Below are 21,784 nucleotides of genomic sequence, written 5' to 3' on the forward strand. Positions count from 1 at the left end.
GGGGCGCGTTGCCCTGGTTACCGCGCGACGCGCTGCCCCCTCCGAGCAGCGCCGCCATGCCGGGCCCGGACGGAGCGCGGCGGTTATCTGTGTGAGTGCGCGGCCGCGGCGCCCCGGAGGAGAGATCTCGGGACGGGTCTCAGCTGCTCCTCGGTTCCCGTTTGCTATTTCAGCCCCAGACTGCAGCATAACGCCTTTGACACTTCTGCTTTACCGTAGTTTCCCCCAGCCCTGTCCACCACTGAAAAAGCCTCCTTAGAAGCCAAGTGGAGTTCTTCTGAAGGAGCTACGTTATTCCTTTGCTGTTTCGTGTCCCTTTACTATATCATCCTGAACAATGATAGAGAAGAATTCAATTTTAAATGAAAATTAAAGCATAGGTAGTTTTTGTATAATGTTGATTGTATTTTGTGATTTGAAACCACTTCTGGTTTCAGAGTGAGACAAAAATTGAGGATCACCTTTGGCAGCCGAAAGCAGGCGAGCATCTCAGGCCACAGCCATGTCCCCACCTCCACGGGCACAGCTGTGCAGAAGGCGGCCCAGGAGCACAGGCAGCACGATGTGAGGGTGAGAGGCTGCATAACACTTCAGTGGGAGTTTTCTGTGGAGTCTAAAAGCTGTGAGGAGAGGGAAGAGGAAAGCAGAGGTGCAGCTGGAACTAAAGAGCTGTGGAGAAGGAAGAAGATCCAAGAGCTCAGTCCAGACTGAAATGACAAGCGTAGAATCACAGAAATGTTTGAGTTGGAAGGTGCCTTTAAAGGCCATTTGGTCCCACTTCTCTGCCATGAATAGGGACACCCACAGCATCAGTGTCCAAAACTGATCTACAAGAACAAAAACAAAGCGGTTAGGCACACTTGTTTCTCCATGGTTTAAAAACCCACAGACTGACACAGTTTGCCTTGGTTTGCTTTTTTTTTTTTTTTTTTTACTTTTTAGTAGTGGTGTTCTTCTTCTGTTTTTATGGGGTGAGCAACTGTCTTGAGAGCCTTCCAGAAGTTAGTGAGATAAGCCAACCATACCTTCCATTTGAGTTAAGAAAAACACAATTTTAAAGTAAGTTATTTGAAAAAAAAAAAAATTGTCTGGGCACAGTACAATGTTCTTTTTCACAATTTAGAATGTGTTGATTTGAAGTTAAGCAATTTAAGGTAACAGTGCTCCTAATTTAAGAACTACTTGCTTTCAAATCTAAATGAGATGTTGGCTGTAGCATTTGCATGCCTTTACCTGAAAAACAGAAGATTCTCATAACATTAGCTCAGAGTTCTGTTTAAAAATCATACTGAATGTCAGAGTAAAATGATATTTTGGGCAGTATCATACAAAAAAGACACATGGCTGTTTCTCTAGTTGCTTTTGCTCTTCTGCTAATTTGATACTAATTGTTATGGTCAATGAGGCACTCTTGGTAGTCACAGGATAAGTAAGTCAGGAAAGAGAACAGGGACGAACAAGAGGAAGTGTCTCAGACAGTGGGATGGTCACAGATCTTTTCAGATATTTTGCATCATTTCTGTAAAGACAGCTCCAAAGAAGACCCAAGCACAGATGAGAATCTTTTAAAGTCTGAATCCTAAAGGGAAAGTGGGGATCGACCCCTCTTTGCTCACACTGGTGGTGTATATTAGGCACCACTTGCACAACAGGGATGCCTGTTCTGTCAAGGAGGGTGAATACCTCCGTGTGCTGCCTGGATCGGGGTCTTCTTTTGGTTCAAGATAAGACAAAATGTTGCATGTCTCATAACTGCCATTTGCTTTGAGAAGACAGTGACATTGCTATTATTATTTAAATATTTCTTCAGGTTTTTGATGATGAAGGAAAGGATGTGACACCCCATCCGCTCTTCCATCCAGATCCAAAACCTGCTGCATCCAAACAAAGCAAGCTCCTGGCACTGAGCGATTCCTCGAGGGCCACAGGATCAGTTTTTCTCCCTTTTTCCATGTATCAGACATCAGAGGAGGAGGGTAGTTCTGCAGCCCCACACTCAAGGTTAGTCCATTAATTGCTGTCTCTTAACTCCCCTATCACAGACGCCTGTCCTGCAGCGGTCACACATCTGCTCTGCTATCTACTCTATCTATCTGTTCTATCTATGCTATCTATGCTGTCTATCTATCTATTCTAGCTATCTATCTCTATCTAAGAGATAGAATAATGGTGCAATGCTAGTTCTGTGTTTCTAGAATACACACCTGTCATAGTCATCCTCTGAAATTTGAGGCGTAGTAACAAACAGAACAAGTGGAATTTATCATTACTTGTGACTGAGACTGATTCTGTGCAAGAACTACCTGCTGACATGCTAATACATGCAGTTGAAAGCACACTGTGCCACATGCTGCTGTAATATTTCTGGCTGTGTTCAAATTCTCCTTCCTAATGCACATTCTTCTGTGTAACATTGCAGAATGGACTGTTTTTAGAGACGGTCACAGTACAAAAATGCAGACCTACACTCTATAGGTTTTGTAAGGGCTAGGGCTGCAAACACAGATTAGAACCTATTTGTAAGTACGTGACAAAGCACCATCTCAAAAACAAGGACGGTTGTGTTCCAGTTCTCTGAGCAAGAAGATAAAGCTGAGAAGGGGCATTTGCAGCTCTTCACTGTATTGCCATGGCTATTTCAAATACTCTGCTTTCCTCACACTTATCTTTTCAAAAATTGCAATTTGTCAACGTGTGTTTGGCTGTGGGCATAGAAAAATGCTCTGGAAACGTAAGATCTGGTTTCACTGACAAGTTACAGAGCTGTTTACACTATTTTGCCTGTCTGTGGTACTTCTGAAGTAGCAACAACCCCGTTTTAGAGCTCTGATTTTGTCAGTTCAGGTATTCAAAATATGGCTAGCATAATTAGAATGATCTCTTTTAAATTAATTTAATAAGTTACCTCTGTGTACACATATGTATCTATTTCAAAACTCTTGAGTTACAGCTGCTAAACGACATGTTTCATTACTTAGTGGAGCCAAACCTTCAGTACAGAGGGAATAAACAAGGTTTATCTTCTGGGTGACAAATTCAGGTAATTTATGTGAAGGAAGGTAAAAACCAATTAGTTTAAAAATGAACAGCAGTGAATGACATTACTTTATCAGATGGTGTGCACACATTCACGTTTAGTGGAGAGGAGGCACAATGTATTTAGTCACACAGACTAAAAAGACAAGTCAAGTCAGCACTGGAAAAATCCCTCAAGTTAAACAAAAACAAGTATTATTTACTCTTTCCTTTGGCAAAGTTAATGCCATTGCAATTTCTGAGCAAAACACTTTTTGTCACGCTCCCTATGGCAGCTTATTGTGAGAGATAATCCCAGAGACAGGGATATTGAGCAGGGGCCAATACACACAAAAATGGCTTAAAAATAGATGGTAAATTAAAAAAGACCACCTTTCTGGAGATGAGCTCTCTTTTAAGAGACAAATGAATTGATTTTACCTTAGGATTAATACAACTCTAAAAGATGTCACATCAAATGCCCCTTGTATAATTATAATTGCTCGCAGTTGGCTTTTGTGGAAATCCGCTTCAAAAACCACCCAACTCTACATCAGTCTTGAGTTTTCCTTCTGGTTATTATCACAGCCATCCTCTCTGTGAACATTATCTATTTTTTTTTTTAACAAGCTGATCCCTTGAAATGAGTTTCTTGTGCATTTCAACACACGCAAAGCCCCGAGGGATCTTAATTCCAGTGGAAACTGTGCTCTCCGTATGTACGTGGTATCACTCAGCAGGTAACCAGCACATCACATTATTACATGCAAAGAATGAATCTGAGAACTCAACAGCCTCTTTTCAGCAGCTATTTAATGCCCCAGGATATGCTGTTGGATGAATTCTTCCTCTTTAAGTCTTTTTCCATCCCTTTCATTATTTTCTTTGCAAAACCTTCTACGACTTCTTTTACAAAGCAAGCATTCCTGTACATGCTATCACAAAGTCCTCTGTGCTTTATCCTGATAACACTGTTGTTTTCGTAGCGCTTTGCTAACTGGCATCTGGACTCTCATGTACCATTTCAACTTATTTCTTTGTTATTGAAGGACCTCTGAAAGCAGCAGAATTTCTAAATCTACCATGTCAATAACAGAGTCCATGCTAGATGGGATAGCAGCACCTGGATCTCTCCAAGACACAGCTGTTAGCTCACCTGGTAAGGAACATACACTGTATAATTATAGATTTGAACTCTTCTTTGGAGCACTGAGATTTGTGAGGCACCCAGGGCCTCACAGGTTCTGGCTCCTGTTTATTATGGTACCTCCAGAGTTAATTTGCCTTCTTTTGAACTGAGAGCAGAAGTCTCACTTGTTAACCTCCTATAACTTGTCAGATGTACAGGTGAGGCGAGAGGAGATAAAAGAACAAGTGACAGAAGAAGACTTAGACAAGAGAGTGGATATTTATCTCACAGAGACAGAAACTCTCTGGATGTTGGACTTGCCACCTGTTGTGGTGTCTGTAGAATCAGAAGATGCTGCAAGAGTTCTGTATGTATACTTGCAATTGCATACATGCATATTGAATGCTCAGCAAACCGAACTTCTCCTGACCACAGGGACCCAACAGGCAGCTTGCAGATGGGTTTGGTGTTCTGGCTGCTCCAGTTTGCCACTCATATGTGTCTGCAGCCATACTGGGCTGTATGGGAATGGACGGTGCAGCACACTGCTGGTGGATTAAGGTCTGGTGTAATCCATGTCTGCTGTCAGGATATTAAAACTCAGAGAATACAATAAGCCCCACTGTTCCCACTGACCATTCCTACAGTCCTGAGTGCTGGATGAAATGGAAACTTACTGATTTCTTTTTGTCTTTTGGATGCACCGCCCTTCACTTCTAAGTGATGAGAGTCACAAATTTCCAACGAACCAAATTCCAACAAAGACCAAAATTATTTGGAGTGGGGATTTTTACTAAAGCCCCTCTCTGCTTTTCTGTTCTAGAACAGCGTCACAGGGTGAGAAGCAGCTGCTGAAAAATGATGTGTGGGATGAAACAAAATCCCCAGACACACACAAAAAGCCCCTAGCAGTTAACACATGACATGGAGCGTAGTTTTCTGTTCAACTGATGGTTACGTGATTTGAGAAGAATGAAAATGTTTTTCATGAAGTTAATATCCACCTGCTTTCTTTTCAAGGGAGCGTAATAAGATGTATGTTGACGTTTGCAAAAACAGACCTGGTAACGATCGCTTTGTAGAGAAAACAATGCAAACCATCAATGGAGCCGCAAAGAACAAGGAAGTACAATGTGACAAAATCATCATGGAAGACAAAGGTAAACTCTGACCATGTAGGAACTATCCAGGAAAGGGTAGTAAATCAAAGCAGTCTCCCATTTACAACACAGTTCCCTTGCCAGTTGGGTTTTATGCCATTTTGTTTATGCTACGCTCTTGAAATATAAAAGGATATAGCTTCCCTTTCCTCTCCCCTAACTTTTCAGTTTCTGTTTCTATTTGCCATAATGCAAAGAAGAGAACCTTTGTTCTGACGTTTAAAATCCTGAGGGAAGCAGAAAGTTGTGGAAGCCTCACGGTAAAATGCAACAAAATGTTCCAGCTCAAGGCTCTAAGACAATCGTACAGGAATATCAAGGTTGTGGATATGGGTACTGAGATTTGCCTCACTTTATATGGGAGGCCAAAGAAAACTATGGGGAATGCTATTCCAAACATTTTTGTGTTCTTTACTAGAAAAAGAGTTGGAAAGAAGACAATACATCAAAAGGGGAAGTAAAATAAATAGTAATCTGGTCTGAAAATGTATCTTCCCCTTTTGTGTGCCTTCAGCACCAGCAGGGCTCATTCCAACCCGCGTTTGAAGAGCCAGTCACACACAGACAAGGTTGCTGCCTGACTCAGTTTTGAAGCCCCTCTGCCAAACACTCGGGTGTACAGCATAAAAAGTAAATCTTTGCTCAGCTGCAGTTCTTGATAACAACCTGCAGGCACAAGGGGCTTAAATAACGTGGTGTAACTCATTCCTAGGGATAGTGGTCACTACCTGGGACTTGTACGATTCTTTTAACACATCGCAAGTAGAACCTACCTCCAAAGCAGAAGGCAGCAGAGCCCAAGCTGAGAAGAAGAGCACCTCTGATATGACTAAAGACGAGGCTACACCTGCAGCTGCTGAAAGAGGTAACATTTTTTGGGAAGTTTACATTTTTTCAGCTTTTTCATCCTTCTAAACGGTGCATAGCATACATTTTCATAACCGATCTTCAGCAAAGACAGAAAGTGACAAAACTGGATGATACTAAGTTACTTTGGACAGTAGCAAGACATAAATTGTGTGAAGAATCCAGAAGTATCTCATCATATTGATTATTTGAACAATAAGTATTGTTTTGGTAATGATGGATATTTCTATGCTTTTTTTTTGGGGGGGGGAGAGAGGGAGCATGAGACACCTTTTCCTTCTGAGTTTTATCTGCATAGTAGTATCACATTAAAGCCATACTATCTGATCTTATCTGTTGTCAGGCAGCATAACTCCTACGACTATTTTGGAAAGTGCTGGTCTTGCCAGAGTCCACGAGGAGGAGAAATGCCACACAGAAGCTACGTTAAGATCAGAAAACTTTCAGCAGCATTTATTTTTCATGGAGAGGATTCTGATGGAGAATATTTTTCAACCCAAACTCGCAGCTTATCGACAGTTTCCTGTCCTTACCGGTTAGTTTCTTACCGGCAACCCTGTTTTCATCACAAGGCTTTGTAAACTATTGAGAATCAAGGAAATCTCTCTCTCATTGAAGGTCTTCACAGCTGACCTGCCATTTAAAAAACAGACACAAGAGTTTATGAGACGTTAGCCTGAATGGAGCAGCTTTATGCTCTCTGTAACAGGCGTCCCTACAACACTTGGCAGAAGAACTGAATTCGTGAATTCTGAGCTGGCTCATTTCCCTTATTGCAGCTGAGACCTACTCAAAATATCAATCAGAACCATTTCCTGGCAGCTGAGATTCAGATCAAGTCAGCTATTTCTCCAAGCATTTGTTGCACTGTAATGCCTTATTGTTATTTTTAAAGTAAGCAACCTAGACAAAAAGTAAACAGAAGATTCAGCCTGTTAGGTGTGCAACAAAGTGCAGTCACTGAAGTCTGTAAGAGGCATTACCTGGGCCCAACAGCTAAGTAGTACTTAGCTGCACCTTTTACAGGAGTTTCAATATATATATAAACTATCTGAAGAAACCAGACTGCTTTTACTGTTTCATACCTTTCCATGGCATAGAGAGCTGTGAAAGAACTTGAAATGTCTTGAACATAACTGATATCTTCTTTGTCCCTATTGCCACCTTAGCCACTCTTTTAGTAGTAAAGTTGTCTTAATTCCTCAATTCTTCCATCTATTTTCTTTCTTTTTTTTCTGTTCTTTTTTTCTTTTCTTTTTTTTCTTCCTTGCTGAAAGTGCAAATTTTCTTCTGATGTGAACAACTGGAGTTAACTAAATGAAGTGTTACTACTCAGATTCTACTCTACTATGCATTTTAGATCCTGTTGTTGCATTGGGGGCTGGCAGCACATCAGCTGCCATAAAAGAAGCTGAGCAGGAAGAGCATGACAAGGAAGAGATGGATAAGGAAGAGCAGAAGGAAATGCTTAGTGACCCATCAATTCTATCAGAGCTAAATAAAACCTCAGATGAAATGGTACCTCCCACTTTGGAACAACTGTGGTCCTATAGATGTGACTTAACTCACCAGCACAATGTGAGCAGCATGGCTTGGAGCAAAGTAAACCTGGTGAGCTAACAAATCACTTCCAAGCTGTTTGTAAAATGTCTACATAATTTTCAATGTAAATGAACTCCTGATTTTTTTTTTATACATATTTTTGCACACATCCCCAGTCAGTGTTTGCATCACAACACTTGCATTTCATCCTTGCATGTAACAGAATTGCTGCCTTATTCCCAAGGCTGGACAGGTTTCTGCTATAAGCGTATCACAGCAGCTTTAATTGGTCCCCCATACATCACAGGTGTTTGCCCTGTGTTTACAGCATAAAGAGAATAAACCTTGTCTGGATGGGAAGCTGAAATTGAAACTTTTTCTGTTATGGCCACAACAAAAATAACGTGCAGAAGAAAGGTAAAAAGCAGGGAATGATGAGAAACATAAATCCACTAAGATTGCTCTGAAGAAAGAAAGAGAAAATTATGACCATGTCACAAGGTTAATATAACATCTAAGGATCTGGTGTAGAGTTGGACACCCTTAGATACTACAGTCTTAGAATTTCAGAGCAAAGAAATGCCTGCTTTTTAAGTGCTGGCTTCACCAACTGGCTTTCAAGTAGGAAAAAAAATAATATTTGAATGGAGCTGAAGACTGAAGTCTTGCTGCTGTTTCTTTAGTCCCCCTTATGGAAAGGAGTGAATTAGATTTATTAGACCCTATCATCAACAACTGAAAGTTAAGTTTGAGGCTACCATCCTTCTATAGCTAGCAGTGGGAAAGAGGAGTGCAGTTGCTGTGACATCCTATTACAGACTGCACATTTAAGGTCATAGAATATTGTATATTCACCATTAGCAAGGGATGTTTTTAAAATGGCCATAGGGAGGTGAAATGTGGCAAACTGATAGTGACCACGATTACAGTTTTTGTTCAACCAATTTCCACTTCTCTAGAAATTCTTTTCTACTCGTGTAGAACATGAACACATTTCCAAGCCTTGTACTCAAAGCCACTGTTTGCAGAAAGCTGCCTTTTAAAAATGTATAGCTGCACGTGAAGTTAAACTGTGATTGTCTGTTCATCTGTGGTTCTAGGATCTTCTAGCTGTTGGTTATGGAGCGTTTGATTTTAAAGAACAGAAGGAAGGCTTGGCATGCTGCTGGTCCCTGAAGAACCCAATGGTAACAGAAGCCCTGATTTTGTCTTCTTTCTTCTTCTGTGCATTTTTCTGTTGTACTGTTTCTGCTTCATTCATTTCCCCCTTAAAAAAAACCCACAAAGACCAAAACCAAAGAAGTGGCAAGTAAAGCTGAATCTGGGAGCCCAAACCACACCATTCTGGAAAACCATTTTGCCTGCAGTGCTTAGCTGTGTGCCTGCAGGATGGGGTTTAGCTCCTATGCCTGTCTGTCCTCTCAGCTGACAGTGCCAACAGAGGTGCTGGAGGCTCTGCAACATGGGTGTCTGTTTGCACGACCTGCACTCATTGTATGTAAGCTACCAAACAACTAACAGATGGTTGCAGCTCTCAGGTAATACCAGTCTATTTCAGGCCAGTTAACAACGCAGCCCTCTACATCCCATTTTCAACCCCTAGAGCCACCTGCCCAAGCCTGTAAATCAGATTTATTATTATTATGGGTAGATCCAGGTGTGCAGACCTTTCTGAAAAGATTTTTGTAGTAGACTGGGAAAGACCCGGGCACAACAAATGCAAGAAAATCAATTTACTGCTTGTTTTTCTAACCCTACAAACCATTTGGTCGGTGTTTGTAAATTCTGATTACGATACATCTGTATTTTAAATTTCAGGATTATCCTTTCCAATCCCTTTTCTGTTGTACAACAAAATCCTACATCAGAGCAAAGAAAAAAAAATAAATGAAACATTTAATGTTGTCCTCAAGTGCCTACAATGAAGGAGTAAGAGCTGGTGCACACACTGAAACACGGTGCTTTGCAAACCAGCACCTCACTGTCTCCCTTCTCAGGAGCTCAGTGGCTTCAAGGGTTTCACATTACAGCAGAGCAGAATCGGTTCTTTGGCAAGATGGAAAAATAACATGAAAATTGTGTTTTACGGTTTACCTAAAGCAATTAAATGGTATCTTCAGCTAAATTACTGTAATTAGCAAGGCACTTGCCTTCCAGTTGCAAGACAGAACATGATTGGAGGAACTTTCCAAAGTGGCACTGTACTCCTATCACTGAATCTGAAGAGAACTTGATTTTTAGTTAGTTGGTTTGGAATGGGCTTGTGTAACTCGCTTTACAGTGCCACATTGCTGCAGAGTCCTCACTTTTCCCCCTAACTTTATCAGTTACAGCAAGAAATAATAAACTGAACCACTCAGGACGTAGCCTCCAATTTCTGTTTAGAGGCACCCACTCTGGCCACCAGTGCTTGGGTTTCCAGCTCTACAGAGCAGTTCAGTATCCCACGTTCAGAAGACAAATTAAGAAACTAACTAAAAAATGTTCTTGTGTTTCTCTATCTGCCAGTGGCCAGAGCGTATTTTCCATTGTGAGCATGGTGTTACTGCACTGGATTTTTCTATGGCAATCCCGAACCTTTTAGCAGTTGGGATGTACAGTGGTATCATTGTGGTCTACAACGTGCAGAGTTCTGACTCCACTACAGAATTCCACAGTGGGTAAGGTTACAATGCTCTGTCATTTCACCTCAGTCACATCTTAGCTTCTCAGCTGCAAATATTCATTATTTCTTTTTTGCTGTGTGACTAATACAGATTGCACAAGGAGGCTGTGGATGCCCCATCCCTGCAGGCATCCAAGGCCAGGCTGGATGTGGCTCTGGGCAGCCTGGGCTGCTGGTTGGTGACCTGCACACAGCAGGGGTTGGAACTGATGAGCGTTGTGCTCCTTTGCAACCCAGGCCATGCTGTGGTTCTGTGATAACAGCTCTCACTAGAGGCTTGTGAATGCTCACTGATGTTGCATAATTTTTTTTTTATTTCCAACTTGTGTCATTATTTTCTAGTTCTGGCTAGAAATTCCTTTATAAGCACTCAGAACTGAATATAAAACATGTTTGATAAAACAAATATGTCCTATTGTAAACAGCACGTTAGGAGATGTGTACATTTCTATGTTTCTAGGAAAGCTGAATAGCATTTGTCATAACACTTATCATCCAATACAAAACAGGAAATCAGTTATTTTTCAGAAGTATTGTCTGGCCTTTGTTGATACGTGGTTTCTCTCTGCATTTTTCATCCCAGGGAATGTTCAGCTAAACACAAAGGTCCTGTATGGCAACTGAAGTGGGTGGAGTGGGACACAGGCACAATAGGAGGTCCCAAGAGGGAGAGATTAATCTCCATCTCAGCAGATGGCCGCATAACCCAGTGGCTCATCCAGGAGGGACTGGGTTGCATTGGTAAGCATTTCCCTGCACAGAGCTAATACCTGAAATTACAATTACTTCTTCTATTGCACGTGATGATCTTGGCACATAGTTATCATATACAAAACATTTCAGAGCTTGTTGAGAATTCCACTGAAGCATGTGATGGTGCTATGAATAACTCATACCTGTTTGACCAAAACTCTTGTTAATTGCACAGATCTGATGAAAATAAAGCGAACGAGAAGCAAGAGGAAAAACTTACCAGCTGAGAAAGAAGGGAAAAGCAAAGCTCTGATATCCCAGTGGGCAGCTGGGATATGCTTTGACTTCCATCCAAAGGTAGGCTCACAAAGTCCATCCTGGCTGAAGTGCTTTCCAGAGAAACCACGCAGCAGAGGTCAGAGCCTCCTTTGGAGCTACCTGAACATGCACTAGCCTGCATTCGGCACTGCTATTTAAAGGCGACTTGGTTTTGAAACAAATTGCTTCTTAATTAGTAACAGTTTGATCCAAAAGGGATGATATGGAAACAAAGAAGCTCATCCCTGCATGTGAACAGCTATATTGTTTCAGCCACATTACTCACATTTGCTTTGGGCCAGATCCTAGGGCAGCTTTCCTCTGCGTGGGTCAAGCCGGGTAGAATTCAGCTGTTGAACATCTCCTGAGTCTAGCACTCTGATGTCTCTGCCTCTCCTAATAATCCAGATGATTTCCTTTAATTGTGCACAGAGCATTTGAAAAATTCATCCATTCATCCATGTAAGTCACACAAAGGTTTTCAGGAATCACAAATTGCAGCCTCTTGTTCTGCACAGATGGACAACACACGCACTAAATCTGACCCTGGCTCCTCTGGACCCACTGCATGTCCATCTCTGCAACACACACAGGCAGCCCAAACCACAGCATCCTACCACCTCCACCTGAGCTCTGCAGAGTGCCACCACTGCCCAAACTCACACAGTTCTTTACATACTTTTGTAGAAGTGAGAGATAGGTTAATTTACCTTTACTTAGGTTATTTTACCTTTATTTCAGGACACTAATCTTTATCTGGCTGGAACAGAGGAGGGTCTTATTCACAAGTGCTCTCGTTCATGCAACAAGCAGTTCCTAAAGACGTACAGAGGACATAAGGTGAGTGAAAGAAGTAATGACAGCAGAAACAGCATTCAATTAACTTCACCAGTATAATGGCTTCTTTTATTTCCTAAACAAAACTCTTGCAACAAAAGAAACCTAAACTTCTTTTCTTACATTAGGAATGAGTCCCCATAGCAAAAAGCAGCATCTACTTACAGGATTACTTTCTACATTAGAAGCTTTTTTTTTTTTTAAAGTAATGTATTAAAGCTTCTAGTATAAACTGTTGTAAAGCTTTAGTTCTGGCATTATTTAAAGAGAACAACCAGTAATCTGATTGTCCTGGAAACAAGAGTTAAACAGCTTTATCTCTGAGGGGTGGGGAGGTAGCAGAACTTCGACAGCACAGCACCTCCCTTTTTTGCAAGCCCGTGCTCCATGCAGGAAGCTGTCCTTACAGCATCAGCTCAGGAAGGGGCAGTCAGCTGAATGCTTTCTTCCTCTCCTGCCTTACCATATTGGCTGCATTCTAATTTCCTATGGGTACCCATAAAACAGTGCTGCTTTTGCTGTTGAGGTCAGAGGACAGCGAGGGGTTTCCGTGAAAGCTCAGTGAGAAGAGAGCACTGTTAAAACCCATCTCCAGGCTGTAGCTCTAGACTGACACCAAGTTCTGTTTTGTTTCTTCCCAAACACCCAGGGCCCTGTGTACAAAGTCGCTTGGAATCCGTTCACCACAGACACGTTCCTGAGCTGCTCTGTGGACTGGAGCGTTATTTTATGGCACCAGAACTCGCAGACACCCATTTTAACTTTCAGTTCCACCACTACTGTTGTTCATGACATTATGTGGTCTCCAAAATCAGCCTTCACATTTGCAGCAGCTAGTGAAAGCAGAGTAGAAATTTGGGACCTTAGCACCAGCATGTAAGTAATTGATTGTCTCAAAGAAGATCCTGAAATAGTAGATTTAAAAGCACAGAGACTAAACATTTCTGCTTAATCAGTATTGTCATCAGATCATACAACTCCCTGTCATCTGCTTGCTTAACCATCGATACAAGTATTACATTTTCCAATGCTCATTACTTGTTGTTAACCCACAGCCTGGTACTACTGCCAGCTTGGACTGTTTATTAGTAATGACTGTGTAAAGAAAGCAGTGGAGCAGGAAGCCCACTGAGCCCCATGGGAGCACAAAGCAATTCAGTCATATTATAAAAATATTGAAGCACACCCCCAATATCAGGCAACAGGACAGATTTTAGGCAACCAGAATATCTGCTTAGTTCCAGCTGGGATTTTTGTTCTGATAGAAAAACAACACACTGCCTCACTTATTGCTTTTGGAGCCAATCTAGAGAATAAAATGCAAAATATGTGACATTTCCAAGCCTGTATTACCCCCAGACTGTAAGCAATAGTACGCTCCAGGCAGATGCAATTTTACCCTTACCATCACTCACACATGTACTTGCAGCTTGGACCCTGTGATCACTCGCTCCGCCGACCCAGAAGCCAAATTCACATCTGTACTCTTTGCTAAGAACACCGACTGCCTTCTGGTGGGAGACAGCAGAGGAGAAGTCAGTGTGTTTGAGCTGCAGGACCTGGCTGCTTCCAGCAGCGCCGAGGTACGACTCCTTGGGAAGAGGCAGCGGTCCTCAAATCTGACATCTGGTACCTCTCCAGACGGGGGCTGCTGTTACAGAACTTAGTTGAAAATGTAGCTAGTAGGCATGATCGGATACAGGTAGGTGACCAGATTAAAAACTGACAGGATTTCTGCTCTTCTGCATGCCATGCTGACAGAAACGTCAACAGAAGGAACAGGTCAGTCAACTTCAAACTTCAGCTTTCAGCCGACTGCACAGAGGCTCCCCACATCTGCAGCTGGGAGGGCCGGGGTGGGAGGCACAGCCCCACACAAAGGCAAGGGCAGCGGACCAGCAGGATGCCGTTCCCTGCTGGCGAGGTAGGGGCGAAATGCCCTCTCCTGGCCACCAGCACGACAGCCTCAGCTCAACGGCGTCGGCAAACCCACCAGCGTTGGTGGCCCTGCATTACCCTCACTGCTTCAGAAGCCACTACTAATCCTCTTGAGTTGCTCTCTGGGCAGGAGAGGAAGAAGTAAAGCTATCTCCATTTCACTGCATTTCAACTAGGTTCTCTTCCTCTCCTGCCACTGCAAAACACTGTCAGCAACTGACTGAAATCAGCTGTGAACCCCCTGTGTCTGCTTTTACTCCCACCAAACACTGGCAAGCATAAATCAGTGCTGTTTTACACCAAAGCTCCCCTGGGCCTTCCTTGCATGGTCCATTGCACAGAAAAGCAGGTTGATCCCCCCTGCAGGATCTATCTGTGCCTGAGCTGGAGCCCCAAACGAGGTTCTGGAGCCTAATGAACTTGGTCCTTTCAGCTTTGCCTTACTGGCCTTGCATTCCCAGTTCATAAAATAGGACCTGTACTTCTTAAAATCACTTCTGAGTTTCTTTTTCTCACCTCTTGTTTTACAGGTTGATGCCTTGAGTGATGTAATCGGTCCAGCTCTATTTCCAGTAGCTAAATGATTGCACTTCTCACCTGGTAAACAGTAGGAAAGGTTTTTTTTAGCATTATCACAAACTGTTCAGTGCTTTTAATTCATTAGCTTTTAGATTTGAAACCATACTGGTTAGAGACACCTTTGAAATGCTTGAAATTTTCCACAGGAAGTCCCCCTTGTTGGATGGTCAGCCTGTCGTACCAGTGCACAGATGAGCTCATAGAAAGGCCCCATTAAAGGCTTTTCTCCTTGGGTTACTCAAAAAAAACCCCACACAAACACAACAGAAATGCCCCAAATCACCTCCTGTATTGGCTACTTCATCAGGAACCAGCATGCACCCTAAGTCCATCTTAAGTCCTGGAGTATGGCTGCTTGCCATCCATTTCTCCCCTTGTGAAATTACACAGCAAACGAATGGACTTCTCATCAGGTCCTTCTTGTCTGCCCTCCCCAAAACTACAACTGAGTTTGAAAGCTGAGCTTTGATAGCATCCAGACTGCCCCAGCCAGGAAGAATTAGAGACCAGCTTTTTCAACCTGACCAATTTGAACAACGCCACAATTTAAATGGACTTCTGCAGCTTTAGAAGGCAGATCTCTGCTTCTAGAGACCTCTCCACTGAAAGACACGGGTAGGCTGAGGACATAACCTGCAGCTCTTCTATCTTACAGCCACAGAAGAGGTCCCCCATCATAGGAGCTCCGTGCAGTGCTCTGCCCTCAGCAGACACATGCAATAGCTGCTCCTGGAAGAACTACGTGGCTAAACGTATATTTTACATGCACAGAGCATCCAGATTTTCTCATTAGCCTCACAATAAATGCCCAACGTTTAAACACATCACTGAAGTTACAGATCATTTGGGATGCATTACCACGCACTTTCCCTCTGCATTCTGTGCATTTTACAACCAACATCCACGCTTACTTTTCCAGGGTGGGCATAAAACGAATCTGTGCGTTTCAACAAAAGACATCCATTAAGGTGAATCACGCGTTAATCACTATTACAAACCTGATCAAAGCATGCTGTGTATTTTTTACCACTGGTTATGACTGTTTACCGATGCTACTGGTAAAAAATGAGCTTTCAAGGCTGTAGCACACCATAACTCACCCTGCACATCGTGTAAACTAATTAACTGTAACATTACGGGGCTGGAAAAACACTCGTGGTGCTAGGAAGTGCTAAGGATCATACGTTTTGCTCTTAAATACGGAATTTCTGACCTCATAATTGCCCAATTTTCTCTTTGAGGCATTTTATTGCAGGATATTTTTTTTAATCAGAGTTTACAGCAACAGTAGCCAACAACATCCAGGCAGGGCTGGGCCGCTCCGATAGCACAACTGATCCACTGACCTCGAGTCCCAGAGCTGCTCCACTCAGGCTTTCAGATACTTATCAGTAGGAAAAGGCTGGCAGGATGCTGATCCTTAGCTGTTCTGTGCTTTCCCAGTGCCGTTGCCCCTCTTCTCTGTATCTTTTGAGTAAGGCCCTCTGTCCATAGACAACTGCAAAGCAAATTGCTGTGGGTGCAGGGTGTGGAACAGCAACAGCATCTCCACAGCTTGCTACAGCAAACTCACTGTGCTCAAAGCCCCACGTGCTCAGCACACAACGCCCTTCTGCCCAGCTCTGCCTGCACAGCACAGGGGCTGCCTGGCTCTCAGCCTGCTCTGAAGTACGACGCACAGCTGCCAGCAGCACGAGGGGATGCTCAGCAGGAGGACGAAGCAGATGGGCCCATGGAAGAAGTCAATTCCCATCTTTATTTGGGATCACAGACAGAGCAAGGCCCCACATCACATGGTGGCAACGGGCTGCAAGGGAAGCGCATGGAGATGAAACCCATTACCTACAAAACACATCATAAACATTTTTGCAGCACGTATGCATTAACAGCACTGATGTAAGCCCGTTTCCTATAAACATGTTATGCTACAAGTATTCCTACTGTAAAGCAGTTACACAGTCCTAAGATGTCTTTAACACCCAAACAAACCCCCGAGGCACTTCAAACATCACCACAAACACAATTGGTTCTGGCAAACATGAGCTCACCCTGCAGCGAGCTGCTGCCCAGTGGAGCGGATGGGCCACCCCTATAAACAGGAGCTCCCAGCAGCATTCCCCACCTCAGCCCCACACAGCACTCCTTCACTGCCCTTCCAGCCCCAAAACCCAGCATGAGGAGCACACTGTTGGCCCTGGCTGCGCTCTGCCTGCTGGCTGTGCTGCACAGAGCTGAAGGGGAGGGCAATGCTGTGAAGCTCTGTGGGAGAGACTTTGTCAGAGCCATCGTCTTCACCTGTGGCGGCTCCCGGTGGAAGAGGGATCTGGCTAATTACCAGTACCTGTTTGGTGAGTACTAATTAATGCATGACCTATCACCCCGTTATCAACTAATGCACGACAGGCTCACCCCAGTGCTGGGTGTGCCTGATTGTGAGGGGGCTCAGGAGGAGCAAAGTAGCAGCAGGTGCTGAGCTGGGAGGTGCATCCCAAGCACAGCAGCACAGCAGCACAGCTTCATGTATGTGAATATGTGCTCTGGGTTTCCTCATGGCTTCCTTTCTTAGCTCCACATGCTGTTTTGCTGAATGGAAAAGGTGCCATAAGTCATTGCAAGGAACTGTGAGCTAGGTCCAAGGTTATGGCAGGACAGCCCTGTGCTATGATACGGACGTGTCACACGGAAGCCTTGCTGCAGTTGGCACGTGTTCCACCTCCAGCTCGAGCAGCACACATCTCTTTCCCACTTTAATCCAGAAAATACATGAACAATTTGAGAATATTAGGATTAAGAACATAGAATGTGAGACGTGTAATCTGCAATAACCTTCCCACGCTGTTGTGTACTCAGCTATTGCGTGCACTGCTGGAGATCTGTGCTCTGATTACAATGACTAGAGAAAAGAGAAGATACATGAGGCAGATGACAGGAGCAGGGGCTTCCCACATTTTCCGTGCAATAACGTCTGCCTGTTTAGACAATACTGTTGTAGCAGCAGCTTTCAACAGAAAAACCAATGCCATCAATGCAATGTGCTACCAGAGAGCAGGAAGCACCGCTGCTGAATGAAGCCCCTGTAGCTGTATGAACTCCAGGAGTTTGTGCCCAGATATACCGCCGTGTATAGAATGCACATCACTAGAAGCACAAGTGAACATCCAGCAGTTTGGGTGCTGGATTTGTTAGCATGCCCGTGTTCCAGGAAACCACCAGCTGTTCCAGTTCCATCCTCTGAGGGACGTAGAGCAGCAGCAGGCTGAGAGGCACGACTTCTAACCGTCAGCTTCTGTTCTATGCAGCAGAGAGCAGCGAGAGCTCCCTGTCCTCGTCCCAGGAGAGCGGCGGTTCCTGGGAGCCCTCCCCATTCGCAGCACAGGGGCTGGGGGCTGCTGATGAGCAGAGCCAGGAGGACAGAGCCCAGGAGGAGCGCGACGTGAAGCGCAGCAGGAAGGTGGCCGTGCTCAAGAAGCGCGAGGTGGCCAAACTGCTCACCACGTCCTGCTGCAGCGTCGGCTGCAGTGAGAGGGACATCAGCCTGCTGTGCTAACGCAGCCGCTGCTGGGCAGGTCGCAGGCCGTTGCTTGAAGGTATTAAAACAATCATGACATAAAGCACAGTTCTTGTATTCTTTTATTCTTTATGCGCAGGGGCAAAGGCTGAGCGGTAGGAGCTGCAGTGACAACTCGGGTGGGTTTGTTGCCATTCTACAAAGTATTGCAGTGTTTTAGCATTGCCATTTTAGAAGTGAGTCCTCCCATCTACCTCCTGTCTTTGCACATAAGAAGCTGTAACACAGCAAGCTACTGTGTGCGTTCCACAAAAATCCAAGAGCAGCTTTTGGACGTGGGCATCAACGGTGAGACAGGGGTAGCAACAAGCACCTGCTGGTACCAAAACGAGAGCAGCACCGAGCACATGCTCTGTGCAGGGCAGCACAGCAGGGGAAGTGCTGCAGCAGGTAACACAGTGACCCCGCTGTCTGTCCTCAAAACACACAGGAGGAGTCATGATTTATTTCCCATTTACCTGACACCCTGCCCAGTGGGCAGTCAATTTGCAACTGGACAGATGGGAAATATATTTCTGAGCTCAGAGAGATGCATTTCTCCTGTTGTCTATGGGGAGGTAGCAGCTGAGAAAGACCATTTCTTTTTTAATTTTTTCACTTCACTCAGACACCTTAAATAAAAGGGGCCAGACATGTCAGATCAGTATAATCCAAACATGATTCATTTAAAGGCACTTGATTTGGAAAACGATGGGACAGCCAGCCATCTCCAAGAAAACTCTCTGCCTTCTGCATGGCCACACAATGGCACCCTGCATGAGCAGGGCAGTGATTGCACGGGGCCAGGGCTGAGCTGCCCCATCGTGTGGATCGGTTCCAAACGCATTTGTTTTGCCTTCTAAAAACCATTCTGATTTCTTGAGGGATCAGAAGCTCACAGGAAATTCAAGGAGAAAAAGCTTTACAGGGACACCCAGTGCTGAAAGCAGCTAAAGGTGCAAAATTGCATCCTACAGAAAATCACTAACCAGGGAAAGCCGTGGGGAATACAATGATAGCTCAGGGGAACCACGCTTCTGAGCAGCTGAATGCTGCCTTGGTCCTTCACTGCTGCTCTCAGCAACAGGAGTCAGACTGAAATTCATTTCTCCTGCTGCTGAAAGCTGCGACCTCGCTACTCAAAATAGACAGCATAGACAGTTGCAAGAGCGAACAGCGAAGTGTTTTGGAAGACATAGGATGAAAACGTATCCGTGGTGGGATCCCACAGGCACCTGCTGCCGATCTGCATGCCCTGCCCGTTCAGCTGCCCAATGTGTGTCACCACAACGATTTTGTACCTCGGCAGCACCAGGTCCTTCACCCGAGCTTTGATCACCTGCAGGAGAGAGGCTGTGCTGGGACTCACCCGGTGAGCTCTGCGCAGGGGGTGCTCAGCAACGGGGTGTTCTGGGATGGAGACTGCCAGCACGGCACTGCTCAGCCCTTGTGACAGTCCTGATGACAACCATAGAACTGTTTGAGTTGGAAGGGACCCTCAAAGGCCATCTGCTCATGGCAGGGACACCCACAGCTCCACCAGGTGCTCAGAGCCCCATCCCTTACCTTGGGTGTGTGCAGGGCTGGGGCACAACTGCCTCTCTGGGCACCCTGCAGCAGTTCAAACTCATTGGTTTTGAGGCAGTGAGCGCGTGAGAACCAACACTTCCATTGCTAAGAGCAGGCACGGCTCTCTGCTTCACTACAGGAACACAAGGGCAGACATTAATCAAGAAGACACCGCAGGTGGGCAGTGTTCTTGATGAGGTCACTTCCCTGTGGGCATTCACACTGACAGGCAGCTCTGCTCGTCCTGCGCTGCCGAGCTCCAGGGCCAAACCAGCTGTAAAGCTGAAGGCTCAGGACAGCAGCACAAAACCACAGAATGTGGAGCACTGCGTCCAGTTCTGGGCTCCCCAGTACAAAAAGGACAAGGATCTCTTGGAAAGAGTCCAGCGGAGGGCCACAAGATGGTGAGGGGCCTGGAGCATCTCTCCTATGAAGAAAGGCTGAGTGAACTGGGTCTGTTCAGCCTTGAGAAAAGAAGACTGAGAGGGGATCTGATCCAGGTCTATCAGTATCTAAGGTGTGGGGGGCAGAATGGTGAGGCCGGACTCTTTTCAGTGGTGAGTGGAGACAGGACAAGGGGAAACGGCCAGAAACTGCAGCATAGGAAGTTCTGCACCAATGTGCGCAAGAACTTCTTTACAGTGAGGTGAGGAGCACTGGAACAGGCTGCCCAGGGAGGTGGTGGAGTCTCCTGCTCTGGAGATATTCAAGACTTGCCTGGATGCCGACCTGTGCGACCTGCTGTGGGGAACCTGCTTTGGCAGGGGGTTGGACTCGATGATCTCTGGAGGTCCCTTCCAACCCCTACAATTCTGTGATGCTGTGATCCCAGCATGGCTGGGCTGGAAGGGGATACAAAACCCCACGTGAGGGCTGGGTGACTCCTCCAGCTGCAGCTGCCCACGGCCGCGGACGGGACACCCGCAGCTCTGGGCACTGCTGGGGTCTCGCTGCCTCTGGGTGAAGAACATCCGCCACGTCCTTCCAACCCAGGCACGGCGCAGGGGCAGCAGCGCTCTCGTCCCACCCGGCGCTCACACACACACACACGAGCCACCGCGCAGCGAAGCGGCGACCTCCCGCCCCTCTCCACCAACGCAGGCGGCAAAACACCGCACGGCCGCTCCCGGGGAACCTCGACCACCCAGCGGGACCGCGGCCCCACGGCTCAGCGCACCTCGCTGACGGTCGCGGCCATCTCCCGGCACGGCCCCGGCTCGTAGCGCCGCTCCCGCAGGCAGCCCTCCAGCACGGCCTTCAGGATGGCGTCCACCGCCGCCACCGGGAATCGTTCGGGGGGACCTGGAGGGAGGGAACAGTGAGCAGCGACGCCTCCCGCGCCTTCCCCGCACCGCGGGCCCCTACCCGCAGCGGGATGCGTGCCGGCCCCGCCGCGCTGCTCGGCCCGGGAGGCGCTGGGCCGACGGGAGGAGAGCGGCGAGCAGCCCGAGACGCGCCGCATCCCGGCAGCGGCGGAGGGGAGGCCGAGGGGAAACGGAGGGCAGCGCCGCCCAGACACCGCCGGCAGCCGCAGCCCGCCCCTCTGCCATCCCCCCGCGGCTCCCCGTCCGTCCCTGCGGCCACGCCGCTTGGTCTTCATGTTCGGCACAGAGCCGTGCTGGATCCCCGTTGCCTACAAGGGTCTTCCCAGACCTTGCGTGTATTTGAAGCCGTGGCCCTCGTGTGTACCCACAGCCCCCGCTGGCCCCTAGATGCCCCCACTGCCCCCATGTATCCCCACAAGCACTGCATGCCCCCATTGCCCCCATGTGATCCCACAAGCACTGCATGCCCCCATTGCCCCCATGTATCCCCACAAGCACTGCATGCCCCCATTGCCCCCATGTGATCCCACAAGCACTGTGTGCCCCCATTGCCCCCATGTATCCCCACAAGCCCTGCATGCCCCCATTGCCCCCATGTGA

At 46.1% G+C, this 21,784-nt stretch overlaps 3 protein-coding genes across 5 annotated transcripts; 2 read left to right on the plus strand and 1 right to left on the minus strand.

The window, feature by feature from the left end:
* Positions 1-20: 20 nt before the first annotated feature.
* Positions 21-15,567, plus strand: DNAI4 (dynein axonemal intermediate chain 4). Of its 2 annotated transcripts, XM_052666879.1 has the most exons (17): positions 21-91; positions 438-570; positions 1,811-2,001; positions 4,065-4,174; positions 4,355-4,511; positions 5,165-5,304; positions 6,017-6,169; positions 6,515-6,706; positions 7,532-7,782; positions 8,814-8,900; positions 10,222-10,373; positions 10,962-11,119; positions 11,307-11,428; positions 12,131-12,229; positions 12,876-13,102; positions 13,656-13,809; positions 14,695-15,567. In XM_052666879.1, the coding sequence occupies exons 1-17, from the start codon at positions 57-59 to the stop codon at positions 14,746-14,748; spliced, it is 2,415 nt and encodes an 804-aa protein (XP_052522839.1). In that variant the 5' UTR covers positions 21-56; the 3' UTR covers positions 14,749-15,567. The 2 variants fall into 2 exon arrangements, with proteins under 2 accessions (XP_052522839.1, XP_052522838.1); XM_052666878.1 differs by lacking the exons at positions 21-91; positions 438-570 and having other exon boundaries at positions 1,850-2,001; positions 14,695-14,764; positions 15,399-15,567.
* Positions 15,568-16,645: 1,078 nt separating this feature from the next.
* On the plus strand, positions 16,646-18,354 carry INSL5 (insulin like 5). 2 transcript variants are annotated; one of them, XM_052666926.1, is made up of 2 exons: positions 16,646-17,091; positions 18,046-18,354. In XM_052666926.1, the coding sequence occupies exons 1-2, from the start codon at positions 16,917-16,919 to the stop codon at positions 18,288-18,290; spliced, it is 420 nt and encodes a 139-aa protein (XP_052522886.1). In that variant the 5' UTR covers positions 16,646-16,916; the 3' UTR covers positions 18,291-18,354. The 2 variants fall into 2 exon arrangements, with proteins under 2 accessions (XP_052522886.1, XP_052522885.1); XM_052666925.1 differs by having other exon boundaries at positions 16,675-17,091; positions 18,043-18,354.
* DYNLT5 (dynein light chain Tctex-type family member 5) lies at positions 18,313-21,321 on the minus strand. The gene is made up of 3 exons (XM_052666924.1): positions 21,225-21,321; positions 21,037-21,161; positions 18,313-19,629 (listed from the first exon to the last, which is right to left on the minus strand). Exons 1-3 carry the CDS (start codon positions 21,319-21,321, stop codon positions 19,426-19,428), a joined length of 426 nt encoding a protein of 141 aa, XP_052522884.1. The 3' UTR covers positions 18,313-19,425.
* Between the last annotated feature and the right edge of the window lie 463 nt (positions 21,322-21,784).

The sequence above is a fragment of the Tympanuchus pallidicinctus genome, unplaced genomic scaffold (genome assembly GCF_026119805.1).
Source record: "Tympanuchus pallidicinctus isolate F22 unplaced genomic scaffold, pur_lepc_1.0 scaffold7, whole genome shotgun sequence".
NCBI classification, from domain to species: domain Eukaryota; kingdom Metazoa; phylum Chordata; class Aves; order Galliformes; family Phasianidae; genus Tympanuchus; species Tympanuchus pallidicinctus.

Coding starts and splice junctions, on each gene's coding strand:
- DNAI4 (XM_052666879.1), top strand. CDS start 57: ATGCCGGGCCCGGACGGAGCGCGGCGGTTATCTGT. Junction 92..437: donor GGAGCGCGGCGGTTATCTGT/GTGAGTGCGCGG, acceptor TTCTGGTTTCAG/AGTGAGACAAAAATTGAGGA. Junction 5,305..6,016: donor AATCATCATGGAAGACAAAG/GTAAACTCTGAC, acceptor ACTCATTCCTAG/GGATAGTGGTCACTACCTGG.
- INSL5 (XM_052666925.1), top strand. CDS start 16,917: ATGAGGAGCACACTGTTGGCCCTGGCTGCGCTCTGCCTGCTGGCTGTG. Junction 17,092..18,042: donor TAATTACCAGTACCTGTTTG/GTGAGTACTAAT, acceptor TGTTCTATGCAG/CAGAGAGCAGCGAGAGCTCC.
- DYNLT5 (XM_052666924.1), bottom strand. CDS start 21,321: ATGCGGCGCGTCTCGGGCTGCTCGCCGCTCTCCTCCCGTCGGCCCAGC. Junction 21,162..21,224: donor CGGCACGCATCCCGCTGCGG/GTAGGGGCCCGC, acceptor CCCTCCCTCCAG/GTCCCCCCGAACGATTCCCG. Junction 19,630..21,036: donor TGGCCGCGACCGTCAGCGAG/GTGCGCTGAGCC, acceptor TCTCTCCTGCAG/GTGATCAAAGCTCGGGTGAA.